General features: G+C 46.5%; 1 protein-coding gene and 1 long non-coding RNA gene across 6 annotated transcripts in view; one reads left to right on the plus strand and one right to left on the minus strand.

The window, feature by feature from the left end:
* Positions 1-23,088, plus strand: part of EYA2 (EYA transcriptional coactivator and phosphatase 2) — a 217,088-nt gene that overhangs the window by 173,543 nt on the left and 20,457 nt on the right. For all 4 annotated transcript variants that reach the window (XM_057503051.1, XM_036902084.2, XM_036902087.2 and 1 more), the window contains one exon: positions 4,644-4,733. In XM_057503051.1, coding sequence (XP_057359034.1) covers positions 4,644-4,733 — 90 coding nt within the window. The remainder of the gene's footprint in view (positions 1-4,643; positions 4,734-23,088) is intronic.
* Positions 1-23,088, minus strand: part of LOC118920741 (uncharacterized) — a 78,604-nt gene that overhangs the window by 24,129 nt on the left and 31,387 nt on the right. The gene's annotated exons all lie outside the window — the stretch shown is intronic.

Consider the following 23,088-nt stretch of genomic DNA (forward strand, 5'->3'; position numbering starts at 1 on the left):
CCTCTCATCAAGAGAACTTCACCAGGAATGCGTAATAACTAGGTTACGGGGTTGCAGGCAGGTCCACAGCCTCTGCCTCCAGGGGGCTTCCAGTGCTCCATCCGCCTCATCAACATCCCAAATCAATGTGTGCGTAGCCCGCCTCGCTGTCATCCAAACCAAATCCCGAGAAATCTGTAGAATATTAGGACACGCTGAAAAAATCTGCAGGGTCTTAGTCTTATTTGTACTTTCACTGGGAGAGAACCACCCACAAATTCTCAAGTCAAACAAAGATGACATTCCACCCGCCCAACCCCACCGGCCCCCGGCACAGTCCCGCCGCGGACAAGTTATAAACTGAAGCCCGTTTTGGAAGAACTCCCTTGTTTTTCAGTTTCCCGTTCTGGTTTTAATTGATCATTTTTTTAAAAGCAATCTGTTTCTGCTATTGCTTGTTTAGGAAATTAACCGCTGATTTTTTTTTTCCCCCTAACCCAACAAGTATGTGCTAATTAAGGAAACGGTTTTCATGAAGTACCATCTGACTTGGGGAGTTTCTGCCGGGTTTACAGAAACAGGTTCTTTGCTGAAGAGTCCCAGGAAGTGGACTGGGGGGTTCTGACAGTAACCACTGCTTGGGGAGGGCGTGCTGCTCTCCCGGCGAGGTGTTTACGTCTGTGCCATCTCGTCCACCCTCACCACAACGCGAGGCGGTAGAAGGATTGGGTAGACTTGAATGCCTTTTATTAGCTGAAGAACCTGGCATGAAGGCTCCCAGATTTGGTTTTACTTGACCAGGAGATGCGCTAGGCCAGACAGAGGGTCCTCCCTGCCCAAGTGACAGGGTGACTGAGGCCAGCAGACCAGAGTGGTGTGTCTGTGGAATTTATCAGGGACTCGTTCAGCAGACATCACAAGATGACACCACTGGCTTTGGTCTTGCCCTCCCTCCCTCCGGATGTATTTCCCATTAATTAATGCTGAGTCTCCACCAATTTTATTTTTTCTCTTAGTTTCCCACTCCTTGCAATCCTGGGAAAACATCTTCTCCTTGGATGAAGTGGTCTGGCCCAGGGTAGCCCTCTGTGTTACTTAACTCCTGGGACAGTCATGCTTTTCTTGGGCCGTTCCAGACTTTTCCTCCTCTGTACAACTAGTTTTTATCGAGTCCCTTGAAAAGAGGTCGCATCTACGCAGTTTAAAACAATCTGTAGGCAACAGGCAAGCAGATTTTAGGAAAATTGAAGTAACTAGAATTCCCAAGGAGTAGAGGGGATTCTAACAGTTCTACTCAGAAACGTGTAGATGGCTTTAAAATTCTGTTTTAACTTTTAATTATACAATAAGTATTTGAATGCCTTCTCCTTTAAAAAATTTTTAGAGTATTCTAGATAATGCTAAAGTTCCTTTTGATCATCACCTCTAATTCCTGTCCCTTCCTTTCTGCCTTCTGGAAGTAATTACTGTTCTGACTCTGCGTATATCCTTTGAGATATTTATAAATATATACATTTATATATATATATATAAAATACTATATATAAGTATATATAAATACATAAGTGCCAGTGGAAAATATGTAGTAACACTGTATGTGTTTCTAATAAATGGTAATAACATGCAGTATATAACTTCCAGAAAACTGTTGTTTTCACTCAATAATATTTTGTTTGATGTGTCTGGTTCATTTCTTGCTGTTGAATTTAGTTTTCCACTGTATGAATGCACTACATTTTATTTCTCTAGTCTCCTTTGGCCAGGCAGCTAAACCATTCCCAAATTTCTTGTTAGTTACAGACAACTCTGTAGTGAACATCTTTCTACATGTTTTTTGTTCATAGGGATGGTTTTTCTCTAGAATAGAAAATGCAAAGTAAAATTACTGAATATGTTCCCTTTTGTTCTGGGGTTTTTTTTAGATCCAAGATGTATATACTTACAGTTAAAAACTTATACAGTTCAACAAAGCAAAGTATTATGAAAAGCAGCCCCCAGTGGACACCTCCTTTGTTCTCTTCCTGCCCAGAGGCAACGACTTCCAACTCTCACTGATTCCTTTGGTTCTTTCCTCCAAACTTCCAAGGAACCTGCTTATGTTCCCACTTCTTGATGTCCTTCTGTTTTTCGCATGGTCTCTGGCTTCCCAAACTGGAGGATAAGAATTTAACTCTTCTCACCCTGGACCCCATCATACATATGCAAACCTTTTCTTCACATCCTCCCAGTATCAATAAGTCATAATGTAAGCTTTATCAGTATAGAGTATTTGCCTTTTTGTAACTATTCAAATGCTTTTTCACAGATAAGTCACTTTGTATGCAATAATTACCTTTCCTGTTTATGTGCTGGCCTGGGGGGTTGACATTTTTCTAAATAAACCCTTTCAGTGGGTTTCTTGCCTCTTGTCCAGTACATTGAGGGCTGCTCATCAGTGGTGAGATGTACAAACAGCTTTGTCAAGAAGGAATGTGTAAAAAATTATGCAGAGGTGAAATGGTTCGGGGTACGAGTAATTCGTGGGAACACCCCCCAGACCTTTTCCCAGGTCACACACAATGAGTCCCTGCTTAGCCCTGAAGTCTTTGTTTTCCTCATTTTCTCTTCGTTTTTCACTGAGTCCCCTGCCACCTTCTAGCCAGGGCCCTTCTAAGCTTTGGCCATTGGGGTCCTAATGAGGTGTTTTGCCTAATGGCTGCGTTCCTGGGCCTGATTCTTCACAGTTGCGTGTGTGAAGCTGAGATCACCAGCTACATTTTTTCCCCTTTTTTTCAAAGGGTCATGAAGGGTTTATGTCATTATTTATTTTTATAGTAGAAGTAATACAGCCTCCCAGTGAAAAATTCAAACAGGAAAAGAAGTGTATGGAGTGAGTCTAAGGCCCCCTTCCCTCCTCTGCCAACTCCGGCCTCTCCAAGCCCTCCACGGAAGCAGCGCAGCTCTGGAACAGATCACCTGTATTCAGCCCCCCGCACTCACCAGCAAGTTACCTAACCTTTCAATCCTCATCTATAAAATGGGGAAGTAATAGTGCTCACCTTGTAGAGCCTTGTGAGAATTAAATGAATGAATAATTATAAGGTGGCACAGAGAAAGCACTTCCCAGATAGTAACCAGGAATATTATTACTAAGTGTTGATATGCTTTTAGACCAGTGGTTCTTAACCTTGGCTGCATGCTGAAATCAAGTGGGGAGCTTTAAATATTCCTGATGCTTGGACCCCACTCTCAGCAGTTCTGATTTTATTGATCTGGGGTACGGCCTGAGCATTAAGATTTCTAAATGTTCCCCAGATCGTTACAGTGTGCAGCCAGGGTTGAGAACCACTGTGCTACATATTTTCCACATGCATCAGTTGGGATAAGTGAGGTTATGGCTGCAGTAACAAACATCCCCCAAATCTCATCTGCTTCTCTTTTATGGACCACTGTAGTCTTTTGCAGCTCTGACCCCCATTCGCTTTACTCTGAAACCCAGGCTGACCAAATAGCTTTTATCTGGAACATTGAGTCTTGTGAAGTGGGAAGAGAGAGCATGGCAAACCATACACTAGCTTTTAAACCTTCTTCCTGGAAGTGAAACATAACTTCTGCTCGTATGTTGTTGGCCAAAGCATGAATTCATAAGGGAAAGGGTATATCAGGGGCTGGAAGACGTTTTCTGTGTAAGGCCAAATAATAAATATCTTAGGCTTTGCAGGACATACGGTCTCTGTTGCAACCACTGACCTCTGCCTTCAAAGCACAAAAGCAACTGTAGACAATATACTGTTTAAAAATGTACAGAGTCATTCTTAGCTCATAAGCAACAATCAAGCAGCAGTCCAGATATGCCCCGTGGGTCATAGTTTACCAACCCCTGGTATGTATCATCCTCCTACAGGGAGAAGCCAAAGCAACCCCACGTATGAGTGAAGAGAAATGCAGTCTACCACACTGTACACAGAAAAGAGAGGGAGAGAGAATGGACCCTTGTGTTGCACAACTGTATTTCACACATTAAACTGTGATGCAACTTGCTTTTGCTACTTAATACTGTATTTCTTGATGATAGTTTCATGTCTGTAGCTCTAACATGACTTCATTTTTTTAATGGCTCATTTTCCCTGGTATGGATGTACCATAGTGGGCCTGTATTTGTTTGTTTTTATCATTAATTCTCTATTGTTAGATAACAGTTATATTTAAAATATCAGGAGGAATAAGGGAACAGCCACACAGAGGTTGTTGTAAAGAGAGAACCAGCATCCCAGCTCTCCCAGTGAGTGGTTTAGATGAGTTTTACTGCTTTCCCTGAACTCTGTCAGGCCTCCCTGAGAACAAAAAGGGTTGGAATATCCCTGAAAACACAGTTTCCAAGAGGCCCCCCTTTAATGCAGCCATTTCTTGTTCTTGCAACACTGAACATAGTTGCAATTCCAGGGGCATTGTGAGGGCCGTTTAACTACTGAAGAGGGTAAACATTAATTATAAAATACTAGAAGTGAAATCTCAGAAGTGTGCAAACATGATCACCCTGACTGTGCACAGAGGCACATTTTAGGCTGGGTGTTCACAGATCAGGAAAGACCAAACTGCCGTTCAGAGACGGGATTGGAGAGAAAACGAGGTTAAGATGACAACGATGCCCTGTGCATGTGATTTTCCCCTTTTCTTTCTATCAGGACACCACGACGTCTGTGCGCATCGGCCTGATGATGGAAGAAATGATCTTCAACCTTGCAGACACGCATCTGTTCTTCAATGACCTGGAGGTTTGGATTTACTCGTTTCCTTTCATATACGCCGTGTTTAATCACCTGCGTCTGGTTTGGGGGAAAGACATTGCTTTTCCTCTTTTCTTTGGAGGCTCAAAACCTTTGCTAGCAACCCCCAAGAAAGCACAGAGCTGTGGCCAGTGACAGTTTATTGGAAACACACTTGACCAGATTATCTCCTCCGGCTTCCTTCTGCTCTAGTGGTGATGTCCACTGGCAGTTTCACTAATCCAATCAAGGCTGTGTAGTTTCTTCCTCCTGAAATTTGCTATTTAATAAGTTTATTAAGGCAAATTAGTACAGATGCTCCTGGGTCAGTAGTAATTAGCAGTAGGCCAGGATGGAAGCTTTTAAAAACAATTCACATTCCCCTTAAAACATGGTTTACAAAGTGAGAGAGTGAGCAGGACCATGGTTACTTCAATCAGTCAGCTCCTGTGCCCCTAAGCAAGTGGTGAGGGTGATAGGAAAAGGGGACAGCAGCTCAAAAATAACCTTAATTCATCTGTTTATACCCAACCTAGGTCAGAAAGATTGGGGAAGACTTTCAAATGGAAAACATTAAAATAGAACTAGAAAAACAAAGACAAAGTCATGAATAAGGGGTAAGGTGGTAGATGAGAAAAATGCAGCTCAGGCTGACTACTGCAGTTAAGTGCAGAGTCTAATGTCTGAGCTTCCTGGCGGCCAAAGCAAAGAGGGAAATACAATGCATTACTTTTCTCTAATGAAAGAGCAAGCAGCTTTCTCCGAGGTAAAGGAGGGTTTTTCAACTGACTCACGGATCTTACGGCTTTGCAAATTATATTCACATTTTTGGCTTACCAGATTGCAAAATAAAGGTAACCCAAAGGGAAACTGTATGTAAAAGAACAATTCTGTTTATCCGAGTAGGAATAGTGTTTCCTGGAACCTGCAAAATCCTTGGGGTCTAAACTGTGAAGCAGAGCTGTGAAGGCTATGAATTCCAAATTGTCCTGGCTAGCTCAGAGCATGACTGATATTGATCATCAGGGGAGGATACAGATTTTCCTGTCTGGTCCTCAGTCCTAGAATTCCAGAGTTGGGAATCCTTGCTGAAATGATCAGTCCTGTGTTCTGTCCAGTCTAGGCAAGCCATTTTAGGCCTCAGTCCTCCTGTCTGTGAAATGTCTCTGTCCAACAACTGTTTCAAGGAGAGGAGCAATGCAGAAACTTGTGACAAAAGAGAATTTCAGAGTCCAGAGAATGCCATTAGAGTGGAGACCCAGACGGTCTCTGGCCAAAAGCAATGCGTAGGCTCCCTTTACAATGACTCTCATCTTGGAGAAAAAGAGAGAGAGAGAGAGAGAGAGAGAGAGAGAGAGAGAGACAGGGAGAAGGAGAGAATTTATGAGAAAACAAAACAAAACAAAAAATAAAAAAAGCCAATGAACTCAGCAATTTATGGAGCCTAAGGTAGTAAAGACTCAGCTGATTGTCAATAGCAAAGCCTGAATTGCTTTAGCAAGAAATGGAAATTATTGGCCCTTGTAGTTGAAAAGTCCAGGGTAGATTTAGTTTTTCTCTGTCTCCTCCTTAGAATGTTAGTTCCATGAGAGCAGGGACACGTCTGTCTGATTCACCCTAAACAACACCCTGGGGATTTACACCAGCAGTAAACACCCAAATCCATAAATGAGAATGTTCATGATAAGGAGAAGGATGTGAAGAATCTAAAACAATGAAGTGAGATGGGGAATGATGAGGGGTGCAGGGGGTAGGATGGGAGGTTCACATTCTCCAGGGGATCAGGAAAGGCCTTTAAACGTGGTGGCACTTGAGCCAAGGCCTGGATGATGACAGGAGCTAGCCAGCTGGAGATCTAGGGAGGTGGGATCAGCAAGTGCACAGGCCCTACAGTGGGAAGTAGTGAATGTAGTGACTGAGCAAAAGCAGAGGGCCACGCAGACAGATGAGGGGGAGAGAGAGGTGTGGGCCGGACACGGGTCACAGACACCAGAGTTCATTCGAAGTGCTGTGGACAACCATGGGGCTGAGGAACATTAAACAGGAAAAGCTGTGTGACCTGGCCTGTGTTTTACAAAGATGACTGGCTGCTGCATGGAGAATGGGCCATGGGAGAGGGAAGGTGGAGGCAGGGAGACCAGCGGATCATTGCAGTCATCCCAGCAAAAAAAGAAAAGCGGGTTGAATGGAGACGTGAAGATGCAGGCTTCAGGATGGTGGTAAAGCCAAGGGGACTTGCTGATGGGTTGGTTAGGAGGGAGGAGGGAGAGAGGGCTCAAGGGAGGCTCCTGACTGGGCCTGACTGGGGCCACGGCGCCATTCTCAGAGACGGGAGTATGTGGGCATGCAGCAGAGGAAATCTACCTCTGCGTCATGCAACACCGGGTTTGAGATGTGTGTGACGCCCCAATGAAGACACCAAATTGACAGGCAGATGTATGAGTTTAAAGCTCCTAAGCTGTGAAAATGCCAGACACATAGTGGGTGCTTCGTCGTCTTGGCTGAAGCTGAGGCGCAGAGCCTGGCTTTTGCTTCAAACCCACCTCTTCAGCTTTGCCCCTGCTGCTGTTCCTCACCAGCCCCAAGGTCAAAGTTGCAGTTGAAGGGAGTCGAAGTTGGAGAAGGATCTTAATTACCAGCTGGAGCTACTCAGAGAAGCCAGTTTGTTTTTATTCTCTACATTTTTTTATTTCAAAAATGTCCCCAGTGCCAGAAGCCCTCAGGGCACCTCAGCAGAATTGAAACCATGTTACACGGCGGCGAAGCTGAGACTCACACAAGTGAAACCATAGTGCTCGCTGGTGCCGGGAGCCCATGTCAGAATCCAAAGGGCAGCCTCCTGCAGCTTCCCGCGGAGGCCCTGTGGGACTGGCGAGAGGCGCACGGCCTGCAGGAGTCCAGCGCAAGGCCGGGCCTGCACCAAAGGGCAGATGGGCAGGTTCAGGGAACAAAGTCAGAAGATGCCTTTCTGCTCAGAGCCTGTGGTGTCATCTGTAAATAAGGAGGTTAGCTCCAGCATGCAGCGGCGATTTACAGAGAACTTAGCATTTGCGGGGCCCTGCTACAAAACACAGCAACACCCCACCCTCAAGACACTGGCCTTCCTGTTGGGGAGATAGACCATAAACAACTGAATATGTAAGCGACCTAAAGTGCTGCTAAGAGACCAGCAGAGCCAGGGAGGAAACAATCACCAGTGCTGTTACTTTTCTTGGTATAACCAGGTAAGGCTTCTCTGACATTTGAGCCGAGACCTGAAGGAGATGAGGGAGCGGGCATGTGGGTGTCTGGGCTAAGAGTGTGCCAGACAGAGCAGCAGTGCAAAGGCCCTGAGGCATAGTCAAAGTTGGCTGGTTTCAGGAACAGGGCGGCTGGAGCAGAAGGAACAGGAAGGGTTATGGTGGGGAGGGGGATCAGGTCACGAGGCTCCTATTCGTAAGACTATTCTCAGGGCAACAAGAAGCCTTTGGAGGTCTTTGAACAGGGAAGCGGTGTGAGCTGACTTATGGTACAGAGGCTCCCTCTGGCTACCAGTTGGAGAGCAGAGCCAAGGGGAGAGGGTGGAAGCAGGCATCTGCATCGCATCAGGGTTCCCAGACTCCCATGTGAAAACACTCGGGGAGAAGAATCCATGAGGCGTAGGGGCTGGTCAAAGACAAGGGTCAAGCTGTCTCTCGGGCTATTCAGGATGCGTGTCCTGAGTCTAGGGCAAGTGCTTTCTAATCACTGGGATCTGCTTTGGAGTCCTGACTCCACCATCTCCTGGCTCTGTGACCTGGGCAAGGTGCTTCCTCTCCTTTAGCCTCAGTTTCTTCACCTGTTAAGTGGGTAGAAGAAAAGCTCCTACCTTTCAGGGTTACAGTGATGATGCAGGATAGATAAAGCAGTCAGCACAGAGCCTGGCACACTGTCCATGCCCAGTAAATAGACCCCTCCACCAGAGGGCTACGTGCGCACCACTGGGACTATTCTGGGAGGAGGAGATTACGTGGTATAGGGCCGAACTGGTTAAATTGTTAGGTATTTTTTTACTCTGAGTTAGAAAAATATAACTAGCTTGCCCAGCCCCTGGTTTTATAATAATTCAATAACAGTACATGCAATACAGAGACATGGCAAGGATCCTGATGGTGGTGAGCAAGCCAGTGCTGAATCACTGCCCATTGCTGGAGCTTAGGCACAAACACCGACAGCCACCCCTCTGCTCCCAGCCAGCTTGTCTTTGTGCAGGAGCTGCTATTTTGCAGTAAAATCTAGGGCAGGGAACCGTCATCTGAAATGTTGGCTGGGATGAAATGGGGTGAAGGTGCAGGCTTGATTGAAACTCACACGCCTGCTGCTCAAAAGCCAGGGAGCCATCCTCAGGGTTCACTGAACTGGGTGAGCCCTTTCCCAGGAAGCCTCCCGAGCGGCCACTTCCAGAGGTGAAGACTAGTCACCGCCAAGGTCAGTGCTGGACCTGGCTGTGTGGCCTCTACTCCAGCTGAGCGGAGGCCCTTGGGCGCACAGCCCTCTCTGGTCTGACTTCCGGACTCAGGGAGCGGCAGGGGAGGAGATGCCCCGTGGAGAGGGGAATGGGGAAAGCAGGGCAGATTCGGGTCACAGAAACACATCCTCACTTTTTCCCATCTTGCCTCTCCCTGCTCCTTCTTCCCCTGCTTCTGCTTGGCTTTTTCCCTTTCTCTCTCTGTCCCTGTCTCTCTGTCTCTCTCCCAGAACACCCTCTCTGTTCTTTTTCCTCTTACCTCCTTTACCTCCCCTTCCCTCCCCTCCCCTTCCTTCCATTCTTTCTTCCACCTGTATCTCCACTCCCTCATTTCCACCCACCTAGCCCTCTATCCATACATCCATACATCCATTTTTCTTCCTTCCCATTCATTCATCCAACAATCCATTCATCCACCTTCCCATCCCTCTATTTTCCATCTTCTTTCCATTCTTCTATTCTAGCTTCCTTCTCTCTATTTGTTCTTCCTTTCTTTTCTTTCATCCATCCACCTTCCTTCTTTCTTCCCTCTGTCTTGACCTTCCATGTTTTATTCCTCCAGTTAACAGCCGTCGCCCATCTGATGGGTACAGGGCAGGGGCTCTGGTCACAGAAATGAGCTAGGCGTGGCCCCTTTCCTTGAGGAGCCCACCGCCTGGTAAGGGACACATGTGTAACACAGCATCGCAGGACAGGTGGACGGGGACAGCTCTGACAGACAGTCCCAGGGTTGTTCAGCAGAAGCCCAGGTCAAGCTGGGAGATGTGGGTGGGTGAGGCTGCTGTCCCTGTGGAAGAGGTCCAGGGTCTGCACGGGGACGGCAGCAGTAAGAGGGAGGTGACAGAGACAGTGAGCCCCAGGGGGAGATCAGTGAGTCCAGCAGGGAAGAAGGTCGTCGCCCAGCAGCAGCAGTCTGAGAGGCCCCTGCCCCCTTCTCTCCCCATCCTTTGCCACCTCTGTCATCTAAGTGAGGGAACAGAGGAGGCTCTGGCACAGTCTCTTTGATGTCTCCCCGCTTCCACTCTTTCTTGCCGTCTGTCAGTTAGGATCTAAACTCACCAAAATAACTGTGGTTTAAGCAAAATACAAGTTTATGTCTCCCTCATAAGAGCATCTGAAGTCTCTGAATCTGAACTCATGAAAAGCAATCTAGGGCAGCTCTGCCCAGACTCCGCCTTTCATGGTGCCCTTGACCACATGACACAACACTGCCACTTCCTCAGTCACATTCAAGGGCACCGCCCAGAGGTTGCATTTATAATCTCTGCTCACATCCCATTGGCCAGAGCTTAGTCATGTGGCTATACATTCCTGCAAAGGAGGCTGGGAAATGTAGTCCTTACTCCACTCAGTCACATGCCAGGGCAAATTCTGATACTATAGAAAGGAGAAACTGGATATTAGGGGATCAGGGTCAGCATGCAGACTCTGCCTAACACCCTCTAGTCTGTTCTCACAGTAGCCACGGAGGCTTTGGTGAATGTGTCACTCCCTCCTTAAATCTCTTCAGTGGCCTCTCTGTGGTCTTAAACACAATCAAGCCAAAAAATAAATAAAAATAAAATGTTCATAGATTGGCCCCCACCTACTTCTCCTCTTTCCCTATCTCGCCCTCTCTTTTATCCCATCCCAGACCCACCAGGCTTTCACACTGTTTTCAGTTCCTTGAACACAGCATGCTCCCCCCAACCCTGGGATTCTGCACAGACCATGCCCTCTTCCCAGCACACATGTCCCAACCACTCCCCTGCCCCCTCATTCTCAAAGTCCAAGACCTAGCCAGCTTCTGTTCGCCTCCCAGATCTCTGAACCAGCACCACTTCCCGCAAGAAGCCTCATCTGACAAAAGCTCTGTGTCTGTGGGAAGGAGGGGAACAGGCCCCGGGAGGGAGCCGGCAATGTGCAGCATCACCCAGTTTTCCTCCTGTTTCTCTGACCTCAGTTCCATTTGCTCCATTTTGTCCTCCTCAAATCCTAATCTCTGGTTCTAGCCTGGGGCTTGGACCCTCGCCCATCATCCTCTTTCTGCTGGATGGTTTAGTTTGGTGTGTTTGCCCGGCCTGTTCATTCACTTGGAGCACGTACCCTGCTCCACCTCTAATTCCTTAATGGTGCCATTTGTGGGAGAGGGTGGGCATCCTTACCATTTCTTCCTGAAGAGGCATCCATACTGTCTGCGACCACATGATCATCAGTGTATTTAACTAGACCCGAGGGCAGTACCATCCACGTGGCATCTGGAAATAGGATGGGGCTTTAGGTTCCCAAAGAAGGGGGAGAACTATTGGTTTTTAGCAGCCAGAGCCAGGGATGCCAGTTGACCCAGCACTTTGGACAGCCACATACAGTGAGGAATCGTCACCCCCAAAATGCCAGTGGCACCGATGAGAAGCGCTGTGCTGAGCCCTTGAAGCTGGGGATCGGCTGCACGGTGTTTGGGGATCATGGAGCGTATGGCACACGCAGGCTTCCCGTGGCTGTGGCTTCTTCTTGAAATAGTACTAAAATTTTTCTGTTAAACTTTCGTTTTTTCTTGTTAGAGTTTCAGCAGGGAAAGACTGGCACATTAAGTCAGTGACTTCATATACATGGTATTGCTTAGGATGAAGCTAAGGTTTTAAATGCTTGAAAAAGAGAGTGGATTTAAAGAGAAATGTGAAGTAAACAACAGGTGGGGCTCTTACATGGCAAAATCCATGAAGGGGCCACAGGAAGGACCACAGACTGGGAAGCACCACCCTGGCGGCTACCCCTCCACTGAGAGGTTTCACATTATGAATGAGTGGGGATGCGATTCAAGGTCAGAGGGACCCAGGTTCAAATCCAGGTCCCACCCCTTCTTAGCTCTCAGACCTTGAACAAGGTACTTAATAAATCACTACTTCTTCCTCCTCTAATGGGGAATTGGCAGTCCACAGGGTACCTACCCATGGGAATGAAATTAGGAAAAGTATATATTTATGGTATCTAGCCCAGGCTTTGATAAGGAGTCATTCTCTTTCCCTCAGTCCTGCTTCTCAAGATGCAGGGAACACTAGCATTTTCTCAAACAGCAAGCCATGACCCATTTAAAGGATCAAGACCAGCACAATTTATTAAATAATTAAAGAGCAAGGAGTACAACAAAGTATCATAAGGCTCATCACAAGAGTGGTGATGAGTCTTGTTTGAAAAATTGTTTCAGTAATGTGATATTTCAGTAATTTAAATCTCAGTGTGATAGAAAATGTATTTCTTGCTGCAGGTCACAGTCACACCACCTGGAAGCCAATGCTCCAGAGCAGTGCTGTCCAGTAGAATTTTCTACAAAGATGTGAATGTTCTTTTCTGCACTGTCCAATATGGTAGCCATGTGGTTATTCAGCATTTGAAATATAGCAAGTGCGGCTGAGCCACTGAATTTTTAATTGTATTGATTTTAACTAATTTTAATGCAAATAACCACAGGTGGCTGGTGGCTATTGTATTGGAAAGGACAGAATATTTACCTCTTTGTAGAATGTTCTAGCAGACAGGGCAACTCTAAATTTGTAAGGCAGGACCTACGTTGTCAGTAATGATGGTGATGGTGACAATAGCTGGGCACTTAGCATGTACCAGGCGCTATTCTGCACAGTTTGCACATATTAACTTGTTTACTTCTCACTGTGATTATCCCCATTATCACAGTCTGCTCAGGCCACGGAGTGCGTGGCTTACACAGCAAATATGCATTTTCTTACAGTTCTGGAGGCAGGAAGTCCGAGATTGAGATGCTGACAAATTTGGTTTCTGGTGAGGACTCTCTTCCTGGCTTGTAGAAGGCCACCTCCTTTCTCACTGTGTCTTCATATGGCGTGTGCACAGAGAGAAAGCGAGAGCTGTCTAGTGTCTCTCCTTATAAAGACACTAATCCTAGTAGATCAGAGCCCCAACCTGACGACCTCATTTAACCTCAATTACTTCCTTAGAGGTCCCGTCTCCAAATATAGCCACGCTGGGAGTTAGGGCTGCAACATATGAATCTTGGCAAAGATATAAACATTCAGTCCATAACACCCATTTTACCAATGAAAAAACTGAAGCACAGAGAGGTTAAGTAAACATCCCAAAGTCACACAGTGGCAGTGACAATATTCAGATCCAGGCAGCCCATCTCCAGAGTCCTAGCAATTGCCACCTAGCTTAAAAAAAGAAGATTCCCAGCAGGAAATCTACACTCACACATACGGGCAGGAGATGATGAGTTCAAAGGAATAAAGAGAACTGGGAGGGTTGGAGTAACCAGGAAACCTAGAGGAAGACAAGCAAATTCTGACAGCAAGAGGAGAAATTCCTGATGTGAATACAGAAGACAAAGATAAGAGCTAGCATATCATCTTCGCACTGTATGTGCAAAACGAAAGTCAACAAATAACCAAAACCACATTGAACCACAACAGCACCCTCACTGCCCACCATGAAGGTGAACTAAGCAGCACACAAGGACCTGAATGCACTTCTAGAAAGAAGGACATGGACCGCAGTTGGAGATGAGAGGAGAGCACAGATAGGAACAATAAACACAGTCACCACGATAGCTGACCGGCACAGCGTGCTTACCGAAGGGCTTGCCTGCACCCGTTCATTTAACCCTTGCAACAGCCACAGAGGTAAATACTGTTACATATCCCCTTTTTAGAGATGGGAAAACTAAGGCACCAAGGGGGGTTGACTTTCCCAGAGCTGACATGTATGGAGCTCTTACCCTGTGCCAGGTATCACACATGTATTTTCTCACTGAAATATCACAATAATCCTGCTAGGGAGATTTTATCTCTACTTTACAGATGAAGAAGGAGGTCCAGAGAGGTCACTTTCCCAAGGCCCCATATCTGGTAAGAGTAGTGTGGATTTTTGACCCCAGGCCAAGCTGGGTTATTTATCCTTCATGGGAGCTACAGTTTTGAGATGAACTGTGAGGCGGAGAAGGAATACAGATCAGCAGAGTGGATGGAATAGTCTGTCGTAAGAAACAAGATTAACCTAAAGGGTTTGGCAGAAGGTATCCCTGGCCCAATTCAGAAGCAGCCAGGCAGGCAAATGGGCCAGAGGGAGTGCATTTCAACACGCTGCCAGAGCCTCGGGAAAGATCTTGCTGGAGGGACCCAGAGGTGGCTGGAATCTGGGCAGGCCATAGCTGCTTGCCTGACACGCGGGCCTGATTGCTAAACGTCTGATTTACGGTTCCGCGGGAGCGCTATCAGGGAGAATACTATTTCACTGTGTCAGCGCCAAGCTGCTCTCCAAGGCGTCCTGCCCAACTGGCCATTAAAGCATTGCAGCCCATGGCCTCTTTAGTGCTCTTCAGATAAGCTAAACATTTAGACAACACAAGAATAATGGCCACGGTTTCCCTCCCAGGGAGGAGGCCCCTCTCTGGCTAGTCTAGAGACAAGCATTAAACAATCTCACTTAAAAGTATACCTGCTTCAAAGGAGGAGTGGCCCAGGAGTCCATCTAGGCTGTGATGAGAGTCATTTTTCTAAAGCAAATTTGTCAACAATTTCCTTTCTGCATTTGCATCTCTAGGCAGCCAAGGACAAAAAGTAATGGGATCCAACCCCAGCAGTGCGGCTTTGGGAAACCCCAGCTGTTGCCAACTTAATGAGAATAGGGTTTGATAAGTATTTGTCACCAAGCTTACTGTTCAGGACTGAGCAACAGTGAGAATACTAAGGATCAAAGGGGGTGGAATGGATGATCAAGACTCACATGTACAACCTTAAATTACATTTATTAGAAAGACAGGAAAATTAATAAAAACTGGTCATTGAAAAGACCATGAAGGTAGATAATAAGTCTGTGGCAAGCATGAACAAGAAAAAAGAAGACAAAAAGATTAATAAACAATATCCAAAATGAAAGAGTAGACACTATTGAAAATTCAGGGGAATTCTTTTTCTTTTTTTAATTATGAGCATACCATTATTATACGAATGAACTTGAAAACTTAGATGAAGTTGACACTTTCCAGAAAGAGATGTTTTACCAAAATTAACCCAAGGAGAAACTTTTTAAAATAAACCAGTGACTGTGAGATGTGCTTCCCAAAAAAGGCATCGTGTCCAGCTGGTTTTTAAAAAGGACTCCAACATTTGAGGAAAGTATAAATCCCACCCTGCACAAACTACAAAGCAAAGAAGATGGGATGCTCACCCACACATTTTATGAGATAGGCATCACCCTTAAACTAAATCCATCACTGCTGTCAAATCACTGTCATCACTGATGAAAGGTGGGATGCTCCTGAAATCCTGCAGATACCTTCGCTTGTGCCCTGTGGCTGTACCTGAGTTCCCCTTGGACCCTGCCTGAGCTTCGGTTTCAGACCCCTGATGAAACCACTTATCAGGCCTGCCACAAGCCTCATAACATATATTAACCATGTTTCATGATTTTAGAAACAAAGCAACTGGAGACTTTTCTCTGTCACCTGAGAGAACCCAGAAGCAGTAAGGCTCCTATAGCAGTGAGCACACTGAGCACCCAGATCTTGGTTTCTAATACCATTTTCCAATGAAAGAAACCAGGGCTTTTCGGAGAAATGTCTGGTTCTTGGGCTAGGGCATAGAAGACACATGATGAACCTGGAGCATCTTATAGGGCCAGAAAGTAAGGAAGTGCTCAAAAGACCCCCCAGTGATGGGCCACGTCAAAGCCACACAGGAGCTAACTGGAAGAGTTCCCAGTGGCCAAAGCTGGAACAATTTGAGTACTAAAATAAATAACATAGTATTGGATGCTACATATAAAATAAGTGTCCATGCATCCATACTGATACAGATAAATGATTGAATGAATAAATAAGTGGAGGACAATAGACAAATCTCTTTGCAGAAAAATTCCAAAGAATTCATGGAGATGCTTCACTCTTTTTGTGAGCTTTGCACAGTGACATCGTTCTGAAGAGTACAGTATGGAAAGTGGGGGAATTATCTTGATAGTGGAGAAACCTGACAAACCCCACCTGAGCCAGTCAACATCGACAGTGATAAATTGAGTTGATAGTAGGTACCCTTGATAACAATGTGATGAGAAGGGCACCTCCCTCTGGGGTCTTCCTCTAAAAAAACCCATAACCCCAGTCTAATCATGAGACAAATCCTGGGTGAGAGACATGCTACAAAATACCTGACCCATCCTCCTCTAAACTGTCATCAAAACCAAGGAAAGTCTGAAAAACTTCCACGACCCAGAGGACCCTAAAGAGACAAGATGGTAAAATGTAATGTAGCACCCTGGGTGGGATCCTGAAAGGGAAAAAGGACATTAGTGGAGAAACTAAGGAACTATGAGTAAAGAACTGACATTAGTTACTAATAATATAGCTTTATTTGTCTATTAGTTGTGACCAACATACCGTACAAATATGTTATCAATAGGGGAAGCTGGGCCAGAGGTATGTGGGAACTCCCTATACTACATGTACAACTTTTCTGTAAATCTAAAACTAGTCTAAAATTAAAAGTTTATGTAAACAAAAAACAAAACCTGAAGGCTCAGAGGTGTTAAGCAAGTTACCTGAAATCACATGCCTAGAAAATGGGGGGCCGGGACTGGAGTCCAGGGAGGGGCATTTGAACACCAACTGCAGAGTCTAGGACATGTGAACCTGAACTTCTCTACCGTGTTCTCTTCTGCCCTGTTCCCTGAGATGCAGGAATGAAGAGCCTCTTGACATGTTCATGGAGTTTGGGATGAGGAATGCAGTTTTCTGCTTCGCCTCTAAATTGCCCCATCTGCATGGACAGTGACTGTGAAGGGGTATGTGGGGGGGACTTGGTGAAGGGGGAAGCCTAGTAAACAATGTTCTTCATGTAATTGTAGATTAATGATACCAAAATAAAATAATAATAATAATAATAATAAAATTAATTGCCCCATCTGCAGAGCTGACTATCCAGGAGCCTCTCTCAATGACTCAATTTGATTTGGCCATCAACTCTACCAGGCACAGAGTTTGGGCCTGTAGAATTCAAAATAGTAGTAATAGCAATAATTATGCCAGATGTGTATGTGGTATCTTCTTCAGCTGAGGCACTTTTTTTTTCTTTCTTCATGTTGGGGGGTTTTTTTCACCTTTTTTTTAAGGTATCATTGATAGACAATCTTATGAAGGTTTCACATGAGCAACATTGTGATCACAACATTAGGTGAGGCACTTTTGAAAGTGCTTTACCTGTACTATTTGTTTAATCCTTGTAATACCCTACGTGGTAAATACCATTTCATAGCTCAGTTACAGATGAGGAGGCTGAGAGTCAAAAAAATTCAATACCTTGTCCTGAGTCATTCAGTTTGTAAGTAGCAGAGGCAGAATTGAACCCAGGACCCTGAGTCTGTGCTCTTAACTGCTGTACCCACTGACCTTGCAAAAATCAGTAAAAAAATAACCAGTACCTTCGGTTTCCCAATTTAGTGGAGGAAAGAAGAAATTGGCCATTACGTCAGGCCTAGCTTAGCCCTAGAGCCGCCACAAAGTGGGAAAACAGAGTCAGAAGCCATTTGCTCCCACATGGGGTGGAGACGGGGCTGTTTTTACAAAGGAGATGACATCAACAGAGCCTTCATAGGCTTTTGACAGACAGAAGAGAAGGGAAAGACATTCAAATCAGAACAGCAATGCAAAGGCCCAGCAGCAGGGCTACACAGGTTGCTGAAGGAACAGCAGGAGGCTGCTAGGTCTGCAGCGCAGTAAGAGGTGGATGGGAGGTGAGGTTGTAGGTGGGGGTAAGTGATGAGTGGGAAGGTGTGCAGCCCCTCGGAGCTGGAGTCATTGTGAGTGCTGTTTTTACTTGGAGAGAGGTGGGACCTATTGTGGAGTTTGAGCAGGGGAGGGATAGGATCTGAATTAGGGTTTAACAGGATCCCTTTGCCTGCTGGATGGAGCTGAGGCTGGAAGGTGGGGGGTAGGCAAGGGTGGAGGCAGGGAGATTGATGAGCTGCCTGCAGTAGTCCGAGTCAGGGGCCAGCAAACTTCTGGAAAAAGCCAGACAGTTAATAGTTTCGGTTTTGCGGGTCATATTGTCTCTGCCTCCACTATTCAGTTCTTCAGCTGTAGGACAAAAGCAGCCATAGACAGTATGTAAGTGAATAAACATGGCTGTTTCCAATAAAACTTTATTTACGCAAATAGGTGTTGGGCCTGATTTGGCCCACAGGTTGTAGTTGGCTGAGCCCTGGTCTAGATGGGAGATAGTGGTGGCTTGGGCCACCATGGGAACAGTGGAGGAGGTAAGACTAGTCAGATTGGGGATATAGATTGAATATATATTGAATTGTCGATTTACAGTGGCTCTTGAACAGCACAGGTTTGAACTGCGTGGGTGCATGGACTTTTTTCAGTAAATATATTAGAAAATTTGGGGAGGTGTGTTACAATTTGAAAAAACATTTTCTTTTCTCTAACTTACTTTATGGTAAGGATACAGCATATAATACATATAACATACAAAATGTGTGATATTCAACTATTGATATTATCAGTAAGGCCTCCTGTCAACAGTAGACTATTAGTAGTTAAGTTTGGGGGAGTCAGAAGTTATATGTAGATTTGCAACTGCACGGGGGACTCAGCACCCCAGCGCCCCACATTGTTCAAGGGTCAGCTACCCATGGAAGGGAGAGCCAGCAGGATTTGCTACTAGATTGGTAGTGGGATGTGAGGGAAAGCAAGGAGTCAGGGGCGCCAGGACACATGCAGGGTCCAGCCTAGCTCTGGGCACATAGCAGGTAATCAGACCTGTGTATCTTGAATTAGCAGTTCAGTATTTCATGTGCATTTACCTCATCTTCCCCAGGGCCATGAAAGGTACCTTGAGGGCAAAAACCTCCCCTCTCCTGACCCATGCATTGTCTAAAGCTGTTCTGGACCCATAGTAGGTGTTTTTATAGATAAGCTTCCGATGGCTGGCTCTTCTCCCAGGCTCTGAAGGCCTCCTGGGCTCCCCCTCCCCTTGCTGTGTAGAATCGGCCATTGTATTCATTTCTTGGGGCTGCTGTGGACAAAGTACACAGTCTGGGTGGCTTCAATAACAGACGCTTACTGCCTCACAGTTCTTGAGACCAGAAGTCCAAGATCAAGGTGTCAGCAAGGTTACTTTCTTCTGAGGGCGGGGCGGGAGAATATGCTCCAGGCCTCTCTCTCCTAGCTTCGGGGATCCCAGCTGTTCCTTGGTTTGTCGATGCATCGCCCCATCTCTGTCCTCATGATCACATGGCATTCTCTCTGTGCGTCACAGTCCAAATTTCCCCTTTTTATAAGGACACCAATTATATTAGATTAGGGCCCACCCCTAGTGACCTCATCTTAACTTGATCATCTGCAAAGCCCCTATTTCCAAATAAGGTCATGTTCAAAGGGGCTGGGGGTTACAGCTTCCTCATCTTTTGAGGGGACACAATTCAGCCCATGACAGGCATGTCCCTGCACTTGTCCCCATCTCATTTTCTTCCCCGTAAGATGGGATGACAATGATATTCCCCCTTAATATATGTGAAGTGCTGAGCACAGCCCCCAACACATTGGGAACTTAAAAGTTAGCTTCTGCCCTCCAGCGTTAGAGACTGTCTCCTCCCCCGTGAGTTATTGTCAGTTTTTTCCCAAAAGCATTGCACACATGCATTATCCTTGTGGGGAAAAAAAGAAAGGAAAAGAAAGAGTTTCAGTAAGTATCAAGCTTCCTCCAACCGCTAACGCAGCCCCAGCCCTTCCCAGAGGGAATTGCTGCTCTTGTTGGATGTGTGAGCCTCCAGGTCTTTTTCGACTTACATACGTGTATATATGCCTATAAAATACCTTGGTTTTGTTTTACTGAGTTTTTACAAACACACAGATGATGCAATACTGGATGTAGCATTCTCTAGCCTGCTTTTTTCACACGATAGGCTATCTTGGAAATATTACCACGTGCTAACGTAAAAATCCATCTCATTGTTCTGAACTGCTAGCTGGAAGTCCACTGAATGGACATACCACATCTCATTCAGCTATGATCCAGTTGAGGGCACTCTAGGTGTCTTCCAGCCCCTCACTGGGATGATGGACATCCTTGTCCAAGGTATTTGTGAGTGTTTCTCTGGGTCAGAAAGTATAAATTTCTTGAGGCTGGGATTGCTCTGGGGCTTGGGCCTCATCCATGTCCAGACCGTGAGAACCCTTCCTCTGCCTTTGGTAGCCAGTCCTGCTCGCACCCCCAGGATAGTCCCACTGTAGCCCAGAAGAGGCCAGAAGAGCCCTGAGCTATGAAAAGCCAGCATCCAGCGCCTTAGTGGCTTGCCCCCCAGGCAGCAGAGTTGAGGGGCCTCAGGCCCTCCTACCCAGAAGCTCAGTCTGTCCTCTGCCCTGTGCACTGTCCCACTCGCCTGGTTGCTGGCTCAGTGGGTAACTCGATCCGGGTCAGCTGGTGGAGTATGAGGTAGTGTCTAGCTGAGCAGCATGGTATTTTATTAAGTCCGAAATGTGATCGCTACTGTTGTCACACTTTAGCATCCCTAACAATCCCCTTGCAAATGAGAAAAGCAGAGCCTCCCCACATACCTTTCCCCTGACATCAGGGAAAGCAGGGAACCCCTTCCAGGGGCCTGAGCCCGGGTGACCCCCAGAGCAGCTTTTGAGCTGGAAGGAAGGGCTGGGGGGCATAAGGAGGCGTTTTTCCAATTTCAGGCAAAGCAATGCACTGGGGTGGAGGATCTGCTATTAATTTTGTTTCCTCTGTGCCTGGGTCTGTAAAGTCAGCATTGGCTTTTAAATACAGTTTTCATTAACATATCAAGATCGCTGGCCCCAGAATCCTTCCATCTATGTGGGATTCTGTGGATCAGAGGTCTCAAACTAGGATGCCCACAGGGGCCAAGGAACCAGGTCACGTAAAGAACACCCAGCAGAGACCGGATTGTCCACGTAAGAGAAGGCAAGCCTTGTATTACCACACGTGTAAACTTGCAAAGTCGCTGAACATTTGGGAGACAGAGTGAGAACAAGAAGAGAGAGGATGGATGAGAGAGATCCCCTGAATTTACATATGGCGCTTGCACCCCCCTCAAATTTTTTAAGCACAATCTAAAAAAAAATGAGGGCTAAATAATATATGTCCCCAGGCCAGCTTCCAAGCTCTTCCCTAACTGAGCTTATCAACACAGAGGATAAGTTGTCAGCCTGGTTCCTTTATCCCTCAAAAGTAGAATTTTCTGCAATGATGGAAAGACACGCACCATCCAGTATGGGAGCCACGGGCTACATCTGGCTTTTAAGCACTTGAAATAGGCCTAAGGAACTGAATTTCTAATTATATTTAATTGTAATTAATTTAAATATAACTATAAATAACCACATGTGGCTAATTGCTACTGCAGTAGTATGGCTATAGAATCTTTAAATTTGGGGCATAGCATCATGATCAGCCTCAACTACTTTAGGAAAGGACACGCCCTCTGGGGGAGGAGGGTAAATTACCCCTGAGGCCCCCAAGGCTCCACTAGCCTCCGCCTACATGGAAAAAAAGGAAACACGGAATAATGAGCAGAAGAGGTTGGGGAGAAAGGCAGACAGCTGCTGGCTCATGAGTGGCCACCCAGTGGCCACCCCCACTCCATTTTTTTTCCCCCAGCACTCTTCCAAGAGTTTCTCTGTGGTGGCCACCATTTCTCTGTCATCTGCTCAGATTCCCACTTGCCCGTGGCTGACCCTGAAGTCACGTGGTGGGGCTTCCCTGCTGCCTCTGCCATCCAGGCCTTCAGAGCACACCGTGCCCGTGCCCAGTGCTGGCCAGGCCACACACATGCAAGGTCCCCTACTGCAAGAAAACGGTAGGCTCTGAGTCTAATTTGTCACTCTCCCAGAGCTGTGCGCCACAGCGGGCCAGGGACTCTGGAGACAAACCTCACCTCCCAGCAAACCCCTTTCCAATCCTAAGCCCATTCAGGGGTCAGAGACGACCCAGCAGAGCCACCACCCCTTCTCCCTGGTCCCAGCCTTGATCCCCAAAGCCCAGGCTGTCCCAGAGGCCACTGTCCCCATCCCCACATCTCCATAACAACAAAGTTACCTCTAGACACCTTTAAAAAAGTTTCATGAGGGGTGGGATTCATGTCATCCCCCAGCAAAGCTCCTGTTCTCAAAGGCCAAGTCAGGCATCTTCCTTGTGTAAACAGAGATCTGCTCAGAATGTTGAAAACATTTTTTTCCAGCTCATACAGTCTTCCCACCGAAGGCCCAGAGATGCTACCACCACATTTTCCTCAGAGGTCAAGCTCAGAGTTCCGTGTGGTTCTCTTCTCCCTGACACTCTTTGTGAGGAGAGAGCTGCCTCCTAAAACTACCTTGCAACCAAAATGGGGGCATTTATCCATCTTAACACAGTGAAAACTGTATGTATATAGCACCAACTCTGTTCTAGGCGCTGTTCTAGATGCTTCCAATGCAGCACATCCCTCTTCACCTCAACCCTGTCAAGTAGGTTCAGATTATCCCCACTTACCAGTCAGACCTCTGAGTTCAGGGTGTTGATGTCAGCTGGGGGGTGATTGGATCTAGACCCCAAACCCAGGTGGTCAGATTCCAGAGCCTGTACCGCAGGGAGGGGCGCCGCACACTCACGATCTTTGCCTTACGGCCCCTTCATCCCAGTGGGCTTGATGGTGGAGGTAGGGTTGGTCGGAGGGGTCTGTGCTGCGTGTAGCTTCTGTGGGCGGCGCTGCAGGACTCCTGACTGCCAAGCGACAGAAATCCGACCCCGCTAGCTTAGACTGAAAAGTTGCGCATTAATGTCCTGTGGCAGCCGTGACAAATCACCACACACTTAGCGGCTTAGGCAGCACAAATGTGTTCTCTTCTGGTTCCGGAGGCCGGAAGTCTGA

This window comes from Manis pentadactyla, chromosome 5, assembly GCF_030020395.1.
Source record: "Manis pentadactyla isolate mManPen7 chromosome 5, mManPen7.hap1, whole genome shotgun sequence".
Taxonomy (NCBI): domain Eukaryota; kingdom Metazoa; phylum Chordata; class Mammalia; order Pholidota; family Manidae; genus Manis; species Manis pentadactyla.